Source organism: Alternaria metachromatica (genome assembly GCF_023757995.1).
Source record: "Alternaria metachromatica strain BMP 0045 chromosome Unknown scaffold_3, whole genome shotgun sequence".
Taxonomy (NCBI): Eukaryota; Fungi; Ascomycota; class Dothideomycetes; order Pleosporales; family Pleosporaceae; genus Alternaria; species Alternaria metachromatica.
This window is the reverse complement of record NW_026055494.1, coordinates 23,760-41,903: the sequence shown is the minus strand read 5'-3', so window position 1 is coordinate 41,903 and position 18,144 is coordinate 23,760. Positions and strand designations below refer to the sequence as shown.

General features: G+C 53.3%; 4 protein-coding genes across 4 annotated transcripts; 2 read left to right on the top strand and 2 right to left on the bottom strand.

Annotated features, from left to right (window-relative positions):
* Positions 1 to 8,470: 8,470 nt before the first annotated feature.
* Positions 8,471 to 10,521, bottom strand: J4E83_001652 (uncharacterized protein; the record flags this gene model as incomplete). Its single annotated transcript, XM_049328606.1, has 6 exons — positions 8,471 to 8,814; positions 8,877 to 9,067; positions 9,123 to 9,458; positions 9,504 to 10,262; positions 10,310 to 10,404; positions 10,456 to 10,521. 6 exons carry the CDS (start codon positions 10,519 to 10,521, stop codon positions 8,471 to 8,473), a joined length of 1,791 nt encoding a protein of 596 aa, XP_049191578.1.
* Positions 10,522 to 10,886: 365 nt separating this feature from the next.
* Positions 10,887 to 11,844, top strand: J4E83_001651 (uncharacterized protein; the record flags this gene model as incomplete). The annotated part of the gene is made up of 2 exons (XM_049328605.1): positions 10,887 to 11,138; positions 11,200 to 11,844. The coding sequence occupies 2 exons, from the start codon at positions 10,887 to 10,889 to the stop codon at positions 11,842 to 11,844; spliced, it is 897 nt and encodes a 298-aa protein (XP_049191577.1).
* A 51-nt stretch (positions 11,845 to 11,895) lies between these two features.
* J4E83_001650 (uncharacterized protein) lies at positions 11,896 to 12,620 on the bottom strand (the record flags this gene model as incomplete). Its single annotated transcript, XM_049328604.1, has 2 exons — positions 11,896 to 12,462; positions 12,519 to 12,620. 2 exons carry the CDS (start codon positions 12,618 to 12,620, stop codon positions 11,896 to 11,898), a joined length of 669 nt encoding a protein of 222 aa, XP_049191576.1.
* A 411-nt stretch (positions 12,621 to 13,031) lies between these two features.
* On the top strand, positions 13,032 to 16,693 carry J4E83_001649 (uncharacterized protein; the record flags this gene model as incomplete). The annotated part of the gene is made up of 2 exons (XM_049328603.1): positions 13,032 to 13,523; positions 13,574 to 16,693. The coding sequence occupies 2 exons, from the start codon at positions 13,032 to 13,034 to the stop codon at positions 16,691 to 16,693; spliced, it is 3,612 nt and encodes a 1,203-aa protein (XP_049191575.1).
* Between the last annotated feature and the right edge of the window lie 1,451 nt (positions 16,694 to 18,144).

Genomic DNA, 18,144 nt, shown 5'->3' with positions numbered 1-18,144 from the left:
CGCCGCCTCATTGAAACAGTCCTCCCATTTGGTAGACGGCTCTGACTTTAACCGGCTTTCTCGAAGGTGACACTGCACGTTTCCCGCAGTAGTGGACACGCGAGCGCTACGAGCCAAACCATTGCCCTGGAGCCCCATGTGTAACCTTGACCATGCACGTCAGCCTTGCACATGCGAGGACCACATGGTTCGAAACTCCGGCTGTTATCTCTGCGACGGCTCACCACGCGAAGAGGATGCGCGTCAGATGTTGGTGTTTGAGTGCTGCTGGAGATGGCATTCTGATGCTCTCTGTTCGTGTGTAAGTTGCGAAGGCCTCACTTCTGACAAGCGATGACATATCGCCGACTGCACTGTGGGTAGCCCGCCTAAATGCTCATCAACTGCGGCGCGGTGATCTAGAGACGCGAGCGCGAGACCAGGTCGGATTCGGGTACGTTGCCGGGTCACTTGCGCGTCTCGATCACATCGTGGAGACGCTCACAGTGCGTGAAATTCCCACGGAAGATCTCTGGATGCACACATGGGCCACAATTTCGTCAAGATCGAACGATACGTACGCAGGTGAGATGTCTATCATTTCTTGGCCACACTGTGCTGCGTTCATCGACTCATGCAGGTGATCTAGAAGGTAGTTTTGCTGTGGGGTGGGGCGGTGTTATGGTCGCCTGAGGAAACATACGATTAGACGCTTTGAGATAGGCAAAGTGGACAAGGGAGGGCTGACGCCCGTCACTGTGCCGCCGGCACTGATGTCCTAGGTTGGTAAACACTCCGGTCATCAACCTCCTAGAGGCAGTTCTGCATCGTTGAGACTCCGTTTAACAAATTGGCGAGCGGTCCGATAGCTCGATCGTTCCAGCCGCGGGCAACACAGACGGCGGATTGAAGTGATTGAAGCCGCGGCGTTACTTCAAGTCAGCCCGTTCGCCCTAGCGGGTCCTGCATGCCGGATCGTCCATTGCATTACCTTGTAGCTAGCCGCCTGTAGGGTGCTGAGATCTGAGCCAAACACAACGGTTTTCACGTGATGCCGAATGAATGTACTTCGTGCTTCCCCTTGTCTCATCCTTGCTAAGTACACTGAGGGATCAAGTGACTGTCATCCTTCCCGCGCAGCCGCGCCCCGCCGGATCATCCTGGCGATTCTCCAAGCTCCATCCACACGTCAGCAAAAGGCGTGTCGGGCACGCGCTTGGCTGTGGGGGCGAAGCAAGATGGACCGCCGAGAACCCTTTCACGTCATTGTTCCCGGTGCTTGAATTGGACCGAAATCCCGCGTGGTTAGGTACAATCCCTCTCCAAAGCGGTAAGGAGCCAATGAGCAAGGGGTGGTTCCAGCGACTCGGTTCCGACTATACGCTAAGTCTGCCGGGTTTGCAAGGCCAAGCGACAGAGACATGACCTTGCAAATCGGATTTGGGCCACGAGTCTGTCCTAGAGTCGGATGCGTATCATTGTGTTGTGTGTCAGTGCGGGTCCCGCGCCGCAGAGGCAGGGCGAAACATGAATAATGATCTCTATACTCATTTTCCTGATCAGTAATACAGCGTTAGACGCGTTTCTGAGCTGCAGTGGCTGTCTTGGCAGCATGCACGTCGAAGCTTCAATCACACACACTTTGTGCGAGCGACCAGTAAGCCACCGAACGTGTGTTTGATTGCATATTGTGTGTTAAAGCCGGAAATATCCACGTCACCGGTGTATCCCAGAGTGGCATATATGCATATGTACGTCTGTAACCCGGTGCTGAAAGCCCATTTACGCGGTTGTCGGTTTCCGAAACAAGGGACCATTCGCATGGCGGATTATTGTTCCGCTGCCCAGTGATGTCAACATGGAGATGAGGAACGAATGGCCACCAGTACCGTAGCCGCTGTTGTACCGATGACATGGTTCTCATGAGTGTACACAATTGCCCGGACCACAGTCGTCCACTTGACAACCATTGTCGAATAGTGCGCTGCGCGTTAGTGGCGCCTCTCGGTAGCTTCGGTTCGTTGTTGCATGGTTGGTCCTTCTCCACAGCGGTGGGTGCTTTTTACAAGGCTTTTCCCGCACTAAGTCGTGGCGACAACGGCCCGCTAGACTGATCGTTACTCAAAGTTGAGAAAAGCCGTGCGAGGTCAGTCGGCAGCCTGGCTCGCGTGTTCGTGGCTAATGCATGTGAAACCGGCTCGTAATAATTGGTGCGCATCGAGAAGGCATCGAATCGAATTCGGGTAGAGCATCAGTCATGGACATACAGCTCTGTTGTGAAATCAGTCGCAAGTCATGTTTAAGATTGCAGTGCTGCAAACCTACTGGAACTGCCATACGATCTGATGCTGAATGCTGAATCGTAGAGGTGCTCGGTAAAATTCCCTTCTCGGTCTAAGGTACGAGTTTTCGCACGATTTCGCGCGGCATTGCCGAAGCATGCCGTGCGGGACAGCGTCGGCCATGGTGCTCTGTTCGCTCTTGGACCCTGATAGGGAAGAGGTGCTGACCGATGATTTTGCGTGACCCGTGTGGTCGGATACATCGCAGGGAAAAGCTACAGGGGCACCCTCAACCAGCAGGAACTCCATGTTCCTGCTTTCCTCATTCCTCCAAATCCTCCCGCGATCCCTCGAACGGGTCGGTCAACGCCTTCTTTCGTAATCCAGTCTCATTGGTACGAAGGAGAAGGAGTCCGACGTTGGGTGTGAGGAAATGACATACGCGCTCTTTCAGATAGTTGAGATTGGGACGAGACCGTGTACAGAAGGCCATGTTGTAGCGATTTGGCCCAGTATACGAAGAGATGCTGGTCTTTGCGACCTTGAAGCTGTATATTCGTGGCTTCATAAAGAACAGGCGCTTGCTTGAAAACATTATATACATAGGAACTGATGACTGTTGAGCGCTTCGCTGGAAGCCTGGTGCTCAAACACTAATGTCACGAAATGTGACGGAGCCGGGACTGTGTACAAGCCTGAAGCGTGCGAGACAAGTCGTAGCTACGATTCCTGCGGCGTAAAAGTGTGCCCTTTGGAAGCTTCGAGTGTCCTGCGGGCCAAATTCCGATTTGGGAAGCGGCACGCAATGGTATGGTCGCCAGCTGGCATGTTTCCACCTGTGCGTGTCGATGCTGCATGATATCGAGGCGAAGCCTAATATCCTTAGCCAGACCGTGACACTTGGTGCTCGGGTATTACACCTAGTTCAAACAGCACCTTCTTTGGTTGTCCTTGAACTGGATAGTTCTAGATCGATCGAGCGATGAGATGCGAAATTCATCTACCCACTCGTTTCTGACGCTCTTCTTGGCTTGCACTTATCGTGCGCCATGTGCCCGTTTCTTGCAGTAGTCCGCGTGAATTCGGCTCCACACCTAGGGCATGAGCTTTTCGAGGCGGTCCCTGACTTCTCTCGTTGATGCCGTAAAAGGTTACTGAACGTAGAGAACTGCCGTCCGTTACACCCATGCTCCCAGCATTGGGGCTTCGGTCTAGAGTTCACAACACGTGGCTGCATTGCACTGCCCTGCGTACTTGGAGATGAAGATAGTGCAGGTACTGGACCACCAGCCGGCGGGCCACTCTGCGAAGACTCGTACGATGGATACGCGGCAGGTGTCGTAGAACTTGGAGGGTACATAGTCGGTAGTGGGTGGTGATAATCGCTAGTACCATAAGTAGTTGGAGGGTACGGCTGTGGACTTTCTTCAATCAGTGGAAAGCTTCGCTAGGCGCTTAATTTGACTTACGGCGAGTAAGAGTTGCTTCCCATCGACTGGCTCGGAACACTATTGTGCGGGGCCGAATAGGAGTAGGAATGGGCCGTAGAAGACATGGGAGATGCATGCCCTCGCATCGAATCAACGGGCTGATGCTGTTGGTAGGGGCTACGTGGAAGAGATGGATGCTGAGGCTGATAAGGCGGTAGAATGTTGTGTTGATCGGATCTTCTTTGCTGGCTGTCATTGGGCAGCGGACTCGAAGCATAGGATGAGCTGTATGGATTTGACGCTGATGATCTTGGTTCTGCGTAAGATTGCAGAGGTGGGTAGCCCGACGAGTAAGACGTCTGTGGAGAGCCGTAGTGGCCCATTCCGTATTGCGAAGATGGCATCATGAAGCCCAAGGTGCTGTCGATATTAGAACATGCTCAATTCTTGAGGGCTGATAGAGTGATATACCTCATATCTTGCAGTTCCAAGAACGAATCGTCCGACTGTCCGACGTCAACCGGCAGTTGTAGCTCGAGGTCGTGGTTACCAGAAACAGACGTTAATGGCGATGGGAAGAAGGTCAGCGCTCGGCTGGGCTGGCTGTGCGGAGTGCGCAGCGACTGTGGGCTAACGCTATGCGCAAGTCCTGGGTTGGAGTCTTGGAGTGGCTCGTGGTGTGCAGGATATGTTGTTTGCGCAAGAGACGAGTCGGGAGACCTATCTCGATGAGAGGGCAATAAATGGAAGGAGCTGTCAGGTGGAATGTCTTCGAGAACGTGTGAAGTATTCCAGGCTAGCGAAAGTGGGTGCGACCCGGGCGTCTGATAATCAATGGGATTGTGGCGGGGCGTTTGCAAGTTTGCGGCACGGTGGGAGCGAGCTCCTCTTATTTGTGGAATTTCTGGTGGCTGAACAGATAGGTTCTGGTCGGCACGGTCCCTAAGTCTTCGTGAGATGGTCGTCGTCTTGGGTTGATGTGGTTTGGGAGACCGATCGGTCATGTTCAATAATGGAAAGGCAACATTTGATGCGGAAGGTACCAGTGGGGTTGACGTACGTTTGCGTTCCTGAGTACGGCCCGTCGGGAGGAATTATACCAGCCTTATGGCAACTTGACTGCGAGGCAGAATCACGTATCTAACCTTGACATTTGATGGTCTGCGCCCTACATGGGGGAAACTGGACGCACAGGAACAGAGCATCTGAGCTTCATGATCCAACAGCAACAGAGCCGGCTTTGCGGCTGCGGACTGGTTGGAGCCTCGAAGGATCCGTATCCTGGTATCGAACCCAAGCCCTCCGACCGTTGACTAGCCACAGGACGTGCACCCGCGATGGGTGCCTGGCAGGTCTGGGCCGGGGTACCCACGCACCAGCGAGAATTGCGCGACTCTGTCTAGGATGGATGGAAGCAGGTATGCCTGTTAGTCTGCCGACGATGTCTTCGCCATAACCCCCCACTACTTGTCCGAAAGCCAGCCCCTGTCAATTAGCGAGTGATGCCATCGCCGCAAGTAGTGTTGGCGAAGCCACGAATACTGGCGTGGATGGATGCCTCATTCACCAAGCAGAGGGTTGGTGGCGCTCACGATCCCGCGCCTGTGACGAGGAGCCATGCCGCGTTGAGTCTGGTATCAGGAATGACCTGTCAGATCCCTCTACGTTAGCCGCGGGTGGGTCGCAATAACGCACGATAGACAGAATGTGAGTGTTGTCGGGTAACATGCAGTCGAAAGAGGAGTGGCGTAAGCCCAGCTTCATCTCGAATATTACTGGCACTGCCACGAGAGCCACGAGAGTATGCTGTTCATGAACCCAAATCGCGTGTCATGCTCTGCCGGTGCACAGCTCATCGAGCGGTTCTAATTTTGGCTCGCTGCAGTGTTGCCCGAGCACGTGCTGGGCACTGCCTAAGCGGCCCGTTGTCTTTCGGAAGCGCTGCCGTTAATGTGAACGACGAGAATAAGGCGGCCTACGCTGTCGGAACTTCTGGAATCCATCTCGAAGCTCGAGAAGAAGTTGTGTGGCTTTCTGTACGCGAGTTCGAAGGAGTGTGACTGAAGCCAAGGTGGGATGCTGAGGTGTCCGCGCGTTTCGGAGGGGCACGCGGTGCCGCCGTTCACGGTAGACATCGCGGGCCCACATTACGAACAGCTCGACTCTTGATGTAGTTGTGGAGACTGGAGTTCGGCTCCTCAGAACTGCGGCCAAAGCAATGAATGCGAGCACAGCTACTGTCTGAAGGAAGTCGTAGCCGCTACTACGAGTGCCAAGGTTTCATTGATTGGTCGCAGCCATGCGTCGCTTCTCCAATTGCGACTCTACGCTTCCCTCCTGAACAGCCTCTCATTAAAAACACAAATCAGATCCCGTCCGTTCTCGACTTCGAAGCGGGTCAATTGTGCGTGGATCCACTGCGTCGGGGTCGACTTAAGCCGACTTCGTCCATCCGCGACCGCGCAAAAGATGCCTGCCGGCGCCGGCAGCGACCTTGGAACTGTTCGGCTTCATCCTAGCTCTGGCATCCATGCAGGCCCATCACCTCATTTGAGCGCTCGTACCACTGAACATTGGCCTCAATACACGAGATAGCCGCTTATGGAACGAAGACATTGCTGAGCCGCACCCTACTCGCCGACATCTTCGTTGTTGTTCGGCGTTAACACAACGGCGACCACATGACGGCGACCTGAGTCCTAACGCCCCGCCACCTGAGGCTCAGCCCTGGATGCAACTATATCAACGTATAACTTCTAGCCGCTGGCACGCCTAATGATCAGATGGTACGATGCACCTGCCATGGCACGGAGCGAATCTTGGATGTTCATGCGAAACCAGGATGATCTAGGATCGCCCTGGCCGAGCGCAGGGGCTGTAGTCTCCGCACTACCGTTGTCGCACTACAATCACAGTTGTCACATTCCTCATACGATGCCTCCTACACCTAATGGGTCGCACTACGTTCGACTTTGGAGATCATAGCTTCTCTACCATGGAGCCTATAGCGACCCATGGGGCGTCTTTAAGCGATGTGGATTCCTCGCAGGTTCGCAGCGCCAGTGACAAGTAACTTATTCACCCATACGTCTACAAGCGGGGGGGACCCGCCTGCACTCTTGAGTTGCTGGGATAGAACAGTCTACGCATTTGCAACAACTAGTAGTAGCAACACCTGGCGGGTGTGTTGATGAACCGTTAACACAACAGTTGTATAGGCACCCACACAGACGTGTGACATGTCACTTTCATCATACTTCAACATGATCTTAGCGACGAACAGCTATCCTTCAGAAACTTCATTCAATTCCCAAAATTAGTCTATATCAGATCTCGCTTTCGCAAATGAGTACATCAAATCACAGCCCTCTTAGGCCCACCGCACTGCGCTTCACTTCGGGTTGTCGGAAGCGTCCATCCGCCCCAGACCCCAAGAGCCTCAGGATAGGTACACGGTTTGCCCTACCGTCGAGCAAAAGCTCAGGCAGGTTTTGCGAACCAATGAATGCACGTGGACTACAACGACCAGTGTTTGCGACATGAGCGCCGGGCCCACAGGTACCCATACGGGAGGAAGTCAAGGGTGACGATACTTCGGTTACACCAGGGCCCTAAGGATGAACAAGTGTGTGCCGCAGAACACGCCTAAGCAGGCGTAAGTGTTACGGGAAATCTTTGTGGCGATCACTATTGCAACGTCACAGATGGGGTGGGAGGGGCTACTCCTAAACTGGTTTGCATCGAGAATACGCAGATTTACTGCTGACTCGTTGCAACTGCGCTCTCCATCAACGGCAGAGATGACCGCGATATCGTACATCCAATCCTTTGTCATCAGCCCATCATGACGTGTTTCTGCCTTGATGACACACCATCCAACATTTTTGTCAGACACTTTGTGTTCATCTTGAATGGTCAAAATCTGATTCCCTCGACTAGTGGCATCATGACGATACTTCGACAACTGATCGCTCACACAAAAAACGTACACTGAAATCGGAACCCACGAAACTCATTGCCTCAACCGATGCCTCCCATCGGATTTCACTGTGGAGTAGCGCAGTATGACGCTCGCAAGAAGAGAGAATCTGCATACCCACACTGCAAATGTCGATCGATGCTTGGACAATGTCATAACAACTGGCCATCAGTCGAGATCTGGAGTGCACGGAATCATCCGCGCAGATCGAACACATCAATCCGAGACTCAAACCCGGTAGTTGACGATCTTACTACCAGTTATGTCGCGTCAACGCGTAGCCCACTCTGATGATGACACATATTATCCGCTGACTGACTAAGAAGCGAATACTGCTCACAATGTACACAGCCGAAGTCCCTAGCGAGACGAAGGAGCGAATGCTGCTGCTTTGCCGCTCGCGAATCCTCAGAAGAGACAGAAGGCGGAATAGGCGACTTCTCGTTTCATGTTCGTCGCTTCCAAAAGGAGCGAATTAAGGAGAAAACCGCATGTCACTGCCTAGACTGGAAGGAACCACCCAGGTAAGCAAATCCAGAGTCTCTGTTGCGCCAGACTACCTGATTCCCACCTACTTCTTTCGCACACTCTACCGTTCAGTTTGGAGCCGCTGCAATAGCGAACACCATACTCTTCAAAAGAGAATCCCATGTTATTGCACGGACGGGAGGGAACTACCTAGGTTAGCAGATCAAGACCACCACGGGTGTAGCCTGTGCTGCGAAATGCAGAACATGCCATATTGAGGTACCGGTTGACATTGTTACTCGCACAACACTCTCAAGCATACCATCACAATACTACTGTGCAGCAGGAATCGCATCCAACGCCCTCTTAAACGTCTCGACCAACTTGCTCGTCTCCTCCAACCCAACACTGAACCGAATCAAATCCGCTTCGACGCCCCATTTCGCACACCAGTCCAATTCGCCATAATGCGCCAGAATTACATACGGCGAGCTGAGTGTAAAGTTCGTACCCAGACTGGGTCCTTTCACGGTGTCGAGGTTGTCGAAGAAGGCGATGGCGTCGGCCTTTGTGTAGAAGGTGGCGGAGAGGAGGCCGCCGTAGCCGCCGGAGGGGTTGCGGCATTTCTCGTAGAAGGGGCGCGTTGGTGAGGTTTTGGGGTAGTTTACTTGTTTCACTGCGGGTGTAGTGTTAGATGGGTGCTGGATGAAAGTGATCAGGTGTGGAAAAGATACGTACCACGAGGATGTGCGCTGAGTACGTCGCAGATGGCTTCAGCGTTGGTACCGATACGGTCGATTCTTGAGACAAAGTCACGGCTGTTGCGCTCGAGGAAGATGCTGTCTTCGGCCCAGTGGTTGTCTTCGTAGTCTTCTTCCCATGTGCGCTTGAGGAGGGCGTAGTTCTTTGCCTTGGGGTTGAGCACCAGTCTGTGAATTTCGTCTTAGTAAGTGTACTTCTACAATGGTCAAGGTCGATGCTTACCCTCCACCCATGACATTACTGTCTCCGCTGAACACCTTGGTCAGACTGCTGACGACAACGTCCGCGTACTGCAGAACATTGACGTTGATGAAGTTGCCAATCGTCTCATCTACGACTACGCAGAAGTCGTACTTGTCGGCTAGTTTGCGTATGCGCTCTAGATCCGGGGATCTGAGTAACGGGTTTCCGGGGAACTCGGTGAAAAGGGCGACAAATTTCTCGCCACCTTCTAATCGTTGCTCGAGGTCGTCTAGCTCTTCCGATGAACCGAAGCCGTAGAACTGTGAACCAGGACCAAACTTCTCCGTGATTTTCAAGGTGTCGATGTATGGGAAGCTGCATGTGTCAGAGAGGTGTGGACGTGGGAAGTGAGAAGCTTACCCGTAAACGATGGCCCTCTTTGAGCCCTTTGCTCTGAGCAGATTCCGGTGAGCGTTGAAGATGGAGCTCATTCCGGTAGGATATAGATAAACGTCATCTTCGGAGAAACCTGCGACCGGCCTCTTCCTTGCCGCGTCATGATCCAGAGTCATCGCTTCCGTCAGACTGACGTCCGCAGTTAGTGAACCTGCAATGCGCCTTCGAATGGCCAACTTTGCATTCTTGGTTTTTGAGAGATCTAAGTTGCGCCCAAATCTCTCCTCCACGAACTGCGAGGGATCTTGGACTTCTCCGTTGCCGTTGGCGGACTGGTCCGAAGTGCCCAGATCAATCGAGGTCTGCTTCTGATATCGCCTGGGACCCTTGCAAACTCTTGCTGGCTGATTGACGGTGGAAGCATCTACCAAAATACCCTCTTTGAAGAGCTGAGAGCAGTACTCTGCTCTTCGACTTGAGACACCATCTCCGGAGTGCTGCCAAAATGTCTTTGCGATGCTGAAGCGATCTTTTGGGAAGAGGACGGCTGACACTCTCGGTGAAATGATTTGCAATTCGTCAGAGCGAGCTCTTTCAGCTGCAGGTACGAAATCCAGAATCCGAACTTGCGACGCATCCAGGTCTGGTGCTTGTCGTAGGAAGAATTCTTGACACCTCGATGCCGTCGTGTTTGTGGGGAATAGCATGGCACTCTCTCCCTCTTTGCCATGCTTGTCGACAATTGCAGCCGCAAAGGCTTGTATGATCTTATGTATGAAGAATCTTGTCGTGGTTAGTACACGTTCGCCATCTGCCTCGCCACACAGTACCTAGGATAGCCAGTCTTCATTTTGCTGATGACCCATTCTTCACCCTCCTCATATCCAACGTTTGCCCGCCATGTCGGTAGTGACACACTAACCGCCTGCCTCTTATCAGTCTATGATATGGTAGTCAGGAGTGAAGTTGGACGCACGTGCTCAGTTGCCGGCGGCAGACTCTCTCCGACTTCTACATCGTTTTCCAGGACCATGGGCGACATGTTGCAAGCACGACCGAGAAAAATGTGGTAAGGCAGGACTAGAGAATAGCGAAGACACCAGTAACGGGGTAGGTAAATGGGACGTAATGGCGCAATGACTCCAATTGCACCATGGGTTATTCCAAAAGCCGATTAGCTCCGACTTCGGCACTTGGGGTAGGAAATTTAAGGTTATCGATAATGCAGCGTCACTTCCTCCGCGTCGCAGTGACAGTCCGGAACGTCAGCGCATCCACATATGCACCCTCGACTGGGGCATCTGAGCCCGTTCGCACTCGCACTGGCCCCACTTTGGCGTTGCTTTCTTCTGTAAGGGTTCAGCCTAGCTCTCGATAGCCAGACACCTGAGCACCGCGAGCACGACCATGGACAACCTCACCCCTTCCGACCTCTTCTCGCCCTCCAAGGCGCGTCAGCAGCGCGCACAAGCCCAGGACTGGGCGCACATCGACTCATGGCTGTCGTACAAGTATGCTGGGCGCACGGTGCCGACGTTCGAGCGCAACGAGGAGACGCTCAAGGTGCTCCGCGAGCTGTCCATGGCAAATGAGCGCGCCGACGAGGAGAGGACCGTCATGGAGCGCCTGGAGAGGGAGGCATTGAAGGAGCTGGACGAGGTATGAGAACTGCAGGTCCGCATCAGCTGCCGCGCACCGAGCACCCTGCTCACAACGGTAGGTCCCAAGGAACGAAGTCGACGAACGCATCCTGTCCAGGCTGCAAGGCAGCCTTACCCCCGAAGGCGAACAAGCGCTCGATGCACTCGCATCCACCGCTGTGGCTCTCAACCTACCGACCGCCAACCCCGAGAGCATCGCGCATGCTCTCATACAGCACACGACCGCGTCGCAGAACCTCACAAACCAGCTGCAGCACATCCACACGCTGCAAAGCTATCTGGACAAGCAGCAAGCTCTCCTCCGAACCCAGCTCCACGAGCTCCAAACGAATCCCGCCTTCGCAACGCCGTCCAACCTCCAGCGCCAGACGACCGAGCAGACGCGTCAGGTTAAGCACCTACGCACCAAGATCCGCGAACACGAAGACAAGCTCTCGTCACTCCAGTCGTCGCAATCGCGCAACATGACGCCGGGGTCCAAGAACGTTGGATCTGCCGAGGCTATAACCGACATGTTGGAGCAGCAGAAGGCCCTCGATGAGCTGCGAGAACGAGTAGAAGGCTTGGAGAAGCAGGTCGCAGAATTTGGTGGCCTGCCTGCGGACAAAGAGGCAGCCAGAAAAGAGGTGGGTAAACTGGAGGTTAGGCTTGACGAATTACGGAGGAGACGGGATGAGTTGTTCGAGGGGCTGGTAGGACAGTAGTGATACAAGACGGCTATAGAGACTACGCTACCCTTCGAATTCCATCTCCACCTACACGGGCGCATCCGTCAGCGGCACGTACTGCACACCATACAACTTTTGCCGCTCGAGACTTCCGTCCTTGTTCTTGTCGATGACATAGATATGCTGCGTCCCGCCTTCCGCGACCGGAACGAAGAGCCGGCCCGGAGCTTTCAGCTGATCGGTCAACGCCTTGTGGTGCACAGCTGCTGCAGCCCCAACATGAATAGCATCGTACGGCGCGCCTTCGGCCCATCCTTCTCGCCCATCACCAGTCACAAACTTGATTTGTCCCGACTCCAACATCTTCCGCCCCTCTTCTGACTTGCCCATATTCGCGTTCGCCATGTCGTTCAACGGCTGGATGTGGTCGATGCCAATAACCGTGCCGTTGGGCGCAACGAGGTTGGCAAGGACAGCTGTGAGGTAGCCCGAGCCAGAACCGACATCCAGGACTTTGGCCCCGGGTTCGAGATAGTCGAGGAGTGATTCGCACGCTGAAGCATGCATGTGTGGTGCGGAGATGGTGGCCTTGTGCCCTAGGGGTTGAGGAGAGTCATCGTACGGTTTGGCTGGGGCAAAGTGTGCGCGATCAACCTAGCGACTGTTATCATACATGAAGATGTTGGCTAATCGAACACTCGCAGCCCTACCCGTAACATGGCATCTTTGACACGGTCAGACCGGATCAGCTTGTTCTTTACAAGGTTGGTGATTAGAGCTTCGTTAGTCGCCCCAGAGCTTCGCCAAGCCATGCTGAAAGCTTTACTCTGTGCAGTTATAGATGAGGGCTTGGAGAAAAGGGAAGGTCCGCGTAGGCGGTTGAACTTAGTGGAGAGAGGCACTGTGAAGAGTAGTACCAGGGGGGACCAAGACGAATGGCGATAGTTTAGTTAGACAGAGAGGTATGCTCATATAATCAAAGACCAGAACAAGCTTGAGCCTAACGCGATTATGTATGTCAAGAGCTCATGATGCATGCATAGCAAGTACACCGGTGTGCATGTGGCAAGCGCGCCCAGGTTACGAGCTCGTGGAGCTGTCAAAGAGGGGTGGGTGTGATGTAAACGCGCCATAACTAATCCCTGCTTATCGATAAGCCTCCGCTCCCAAAAGTCCCAGAGAAATTTCGCGTCGCATGCGCTCACACCTCACGAACCACCACCATGGCACCTCCCGCGACGAAACGCAGAAAGCTCGAGCACAGCGACTCGGAGGACGGCAGTGAAGGCAGTTTCGCCGATTTCGACGGCGACAACGGTGGAGTCGCGCTGGACGGAAGCGATGCCGAGGATGCGCTCGATCACAGCGATGCCGAAATGGACAGCGCAGAAGAGGTCCAAGACGACGATGACGAGGATATGAGCGGGGAGGAAGGAAATGACTTTGAGGAAGAAGAGGACGTCCACGAGAGCAGAAAGCAGACGACTGCCGGCAAAGCGACGAGCGCGTCCAAGCCGCCCAAGAGACCAGCGCCGAGCCTGCAGGACGGCGTGTACACAGCCGAATCCTTCAAGTCGAACATGTTCAAGCTTCAGCTCGATGAGCTGCTCGATCAGGTCAAGCTGAAGTACGGCAAGAAGGAAGCTCCCGCAGAGAACGCGATGCGCACCCTCAAGACTATCATCGAACAGATACCCAGCCGCGAGCCATTGCCAGTATGTGAATAATGGTTCGGATGGGGTCAGTACAAGCTAATCAACCGTAGATTGCTGAAGCCGAGAAAGCGCTCAAGTCAGCCGGTGTCGCGGTCCCCTTCCCCAGTCCTCGCCCTCCTAAAGACGCCCTATACAAGCTGCAGTACGAACGACCTGCGAGCATCAACGCGACCGGCAGCTACCCGCTCAAAACCGCGACTCGACACGAGGAGGGACTGTCAATTGATCTGGTTGTGACAATGCCGAGGAGTCTGTTCACAGACAAGGATTACCTGAATCACCGGTACTTTTACAAGCGCTCGTACTATCTGGCGTGCCTAGCTGCTGGCATCAAGGCTTCGAAGGAACACAAGTTTCAATTATCCTTCGATACTCTGAATGGCAACCAGCTTCAGCCTATCCTGGTTGTACGACCGAGCGGAAACGGCGATGCGGACGACTTCTCGAGCTCCAAGTGCCAGATCAACATCCTGGCCGCGGTAACGGAGAACACCTTTCCGTCGAACAAACTGCTGCCCACCTCGAACTGCGTGCGACCAAGAGGCAGCGACGACGAAACCTCCACCAAGACGCTCACTCCAACGCCATTCTACAACAACACCCTGCAATCGGATGCCAACGTCACAGCCTACCTCAAGCTTCTTCACGGCACCGCCTCGAGAGCTGATGCGTTCAAGGACGCTTGTATACTTGGACGTGTTTGGCTGAAGCAGCGTGGCTTCGGTAGTCAGATTCGCAAAGGAGGTTTCGGAAACTTCGAATGGGCTGCGATCATGGCTATACTGCTGCAGCCAAACGCTGGCACCGGCGCACAATCTGTCTCTTCAGGATTCAGCAGTTACCAACTGTTCAAATCGACGTTGCAGTTTTTGTCCCGAGGTGATCTCACGAAGAAACCGTTCATCTTCCAAGCCACAAACATCAACATACCCAAGGCCGAGACTGCGCCTGTCGTGTTTGATGGCCCTCGTGGACAAAATGTCCTGTTCAAGATGACACCATGGTCCTACACGCGTCTACGATCCGAAGCGAAAGCTACCGTAAACATGCTCAGTGACTCTGTGTTCGATCACTTCGACGCGGCATTCATTCTGAAGACGGAGTTGTTGAAGTACCGTTACGATGCCACACTTGAGATACCTCTTGCGTCGCTTGGACTCGAAAACGCCGGTGAGGAATATGACCAACGCGTCAGCGAGACTTGCAAGAAAGTACATAATAGTCTAACTCGCGCGCTTACCGACCGTATCTCAGCTTTGTCATTTACCATGCCCGAAGAAGAGTCGTGGTCGATATCCTCGCGACGTCCACAGGAGAAGCAAAGCAGAAGCATACTTGTCAACTTCGCTACTGATCCCGCCAACGCCACTCGCACTGTCGACCACGGTCCTTCTGCTGAGAATAAACAGGAAGCTGCAGCATTCCGAAAATTCTGGGGCGAGAAGGCGGAGCTCAGACGCTTTAAAGATGGCAGCATTCTTGAGAGTGTTGTCTGGGCTGTCAAAGACGCATCTGTTTCCGTGATCGAACAGATCGTACTCTACATCCTTGGCAAACACGTAGGTGAGAAAGTGGCGGAAGCAGCCAAGTTCTCGAGCGACTCGTTTGGACACCTCATCCCTGCTGGCCGCATGCAGGGACAATCTGGGACCGCGCCATTCTTGCCCATCATGAACGCTTTCAGTGCTATGGAGAAGGACATTCGAGATTTGGAAGAACTCCCACTTCGCCTTCGCCATTTGAGGGCCGCCGACCCACAACTTCGATATGCGTCTATTGACGTTCCAGCCGCAGGCCATGCTCCCGCTTCTGTCGTATTGCAATTCGAGGGTTCTGGTCGCTGGCCGGACGATCTATGCGCCATACAACGGACCAAGATCGCTTTCCTGCTCAGGCTAGCCGAGCTTCTATCCAAGCTTGAATCTGGCTATGTTGCTCGCGTGGGCATGGAAAATCCGTCACAACCAGCTCAGAACCAAGCATTCCTCGATGTTACCGTCGCTGCAGGCTTCACATTCCGAATTCGCATCTACCACGACCGTGAACCTACGCTGTTCGACCGCCAGATCAAGGATAAGTCATTGGATGGACCATCAAGAGAATCCGCTGCTGCATCTCTGGCACTGTACAAGCGCGAGTTTGTCCAGTCCCCTATGCATTCGCAGGTACTACAGACGTTATGTACCCGTTTCTTGGCCCTCTCGCCGGCCATACGGTTGACGAAGAAGTGGTTCGCATCGCACCTTCTGGCACCCCACTTTTCACCTGAGCTTGTTGAGCTTCTCGTCATCCGCACATTCCTGCAGCCACACCCATGGCCTGTACCCACAACAGCAACTACCGGCTTCCTACGGACTTTGTCTTGGATAAGCCGATGGGATTGGAGACATGTCCCATTGATAGTCGACTTCTCGACAACGTTCTCTGCAAACCCCGCAGATTTGGAGGACACCACATCCAAGGGTATGAAGTCTGAAGATCTCGACCGGTTACGGACGCGCTTCGAAGCATGGCGTCGCATAGATCCAGCCATGAACCGCGTTGTGCTCTTTGCCGCAACAAACCTTGACGAAGAGGGCACAACCTGGACCGATAAAGCGAAGCCTGAAAGGGTTGTTGCTGCACGTTTAACGGCGTTGGCAAAGGCGGCTACGCAGGCTGTTCGAGCGGACGAAGACCGTCTACTGAAGCATATCAACAACAGCAAAGATGCTGCTAAGGCACAGAACACGTTCTCGCCCGAAGCACTCTTCACGCCCGGCATCTCCGACTTCGACATCACCATAACCATATCCACGAAACACACGCTCAAGCAAACCAAATCTAGCAAATCCACTCCCAAATTCAAGAACCTCGACCTCCAGATGTCCACCACCAGCTCATCACCGGCCGCACCACCGCTCCCGCAGCTCTTCGCACAGGATCTACTAGACATCTACGGCGACGCCGTGCTCTGGTTCTGGGACCCGGAGACACTAGACAAGATCGTTGGGCTGTGGAATCCAGTTGTCACTGCGCAGAGGAGCTGGAAGGTCAAGCCTGGGTGGAATAGTGTTCCTGTTGCTGGCAAGAAGGATGATGTTGAGATTAAAGCGAATAGAGAGGGTATTGTGCATGAGATCAAGCGGTTGGGTGGGGAGTTGGTTAAAAGTGTTGAGGTTAAGGCATAGTTTGCTCGGGGTTGAACGATAGTAATGGGGAATGTAGAGCAATGTTTGAGTAAGTTGTCCAGAGGAAGCAATACCCAAGCTGAAGTTTTCTGTTCGATCATAGCATCGCCGCAAATCGCATACGCTTACTTGCACGGACATCTACGAAATCTTCTTATCGTGAGCCCCGAAAACCTCATCGAACTGCTGTTGAAAACATCTCACTCTCACCAACAATCTCACAAACTCGTATCCAATCTGGTGATGTAAATTAAGCAATTAGCGAGAACTTGAGAAACGTAGGGTCAGCCATATTGGCATTACACTATTGATTGATCGATTTCTGGATTTGTAACCCTCGGTCAGGTGTAACCTGCCTAATTAGATACTTCGGCGGTGTGGCCTCACCAACAACAAATTAAAATCGCTTGGCTAGATCTTACATCGTGACATCACGATATCAGACCATCTTACATCTCGTAAAACGCGGCTGAATTGTATTGCATCTGCATTGCTTACTTAGGGGCGTGGTTAGGGATGGACTGAGCATTTGTGTCGTACAGTTCAAAGTAACGACGCCACAACATCGTCCCAGAGTGTAGAAGGCGTATGAGCTGACCTGGGGAGACGCAACAAGACACCTGAGAAAGATGTTCCTGACATCGCACGATGTTGAAAAAGCTCACTGCGCAGAGTAGCTGAGGTTCTGCAGACGTCAAGTCACTTGTGGGAGAAGTGTCGGATGTTGAACGATCATCTAGATAACAATAGCATTTAACCTCATCGCCTCTGGGAGATAACAGCATCATCGCAAGAACAACAGCACAGCAACTTCACCATTCAATCTCAACCCATAAATCTACTTCCCAACCTCACCATGCGTTTCCAACTCACTTTCCCAACCCCCCTTGTGATTGCTGCGATGATGGCCGTGCCAGCCCTTGCAGCGAGCCCTGGCCTTTACCTTTGCCAGAACTGGGGATTCAACGACAGGCCCGACAACTTCTGCTACAAGTACACTGAGCCTTGGGGCAAGTGCAGTAAGTTCCCATTCAGATAAGGACTTTGATCACGTATGACTTATTATATACGCAGCAACAATCACCGGCCGTTTTCCCGGGGGTGATCGAGGCGTGTCGTCTGCTGGGCCTGACCAGGGGAACTGGTGTACCTTGTATGAGTGAGTAGTTCTGCGCCGCCGAATACGTGCGACTGGATTGACCTAGGCTAATTATCGAAACAGGGACGAAGGCTGTACTGGAGCAGAGTTGCAGCTTTACTGGCCCGGGTTTTCTGCCCTGTCGCAAGTGGGTTGGAATGATCGTGCTAAGAGCTTCAATTGCGCGGCTGTGTAAAAGCAGAGCTCTCCACTGGTACTAGATTCAACTCTAGTACAGCATACTGATGCCAAAGAGTATGCATGACTTGGATGCGGAATAGGGCTTAGCCAAAGAGCGAGTTTCTGCGCTCGA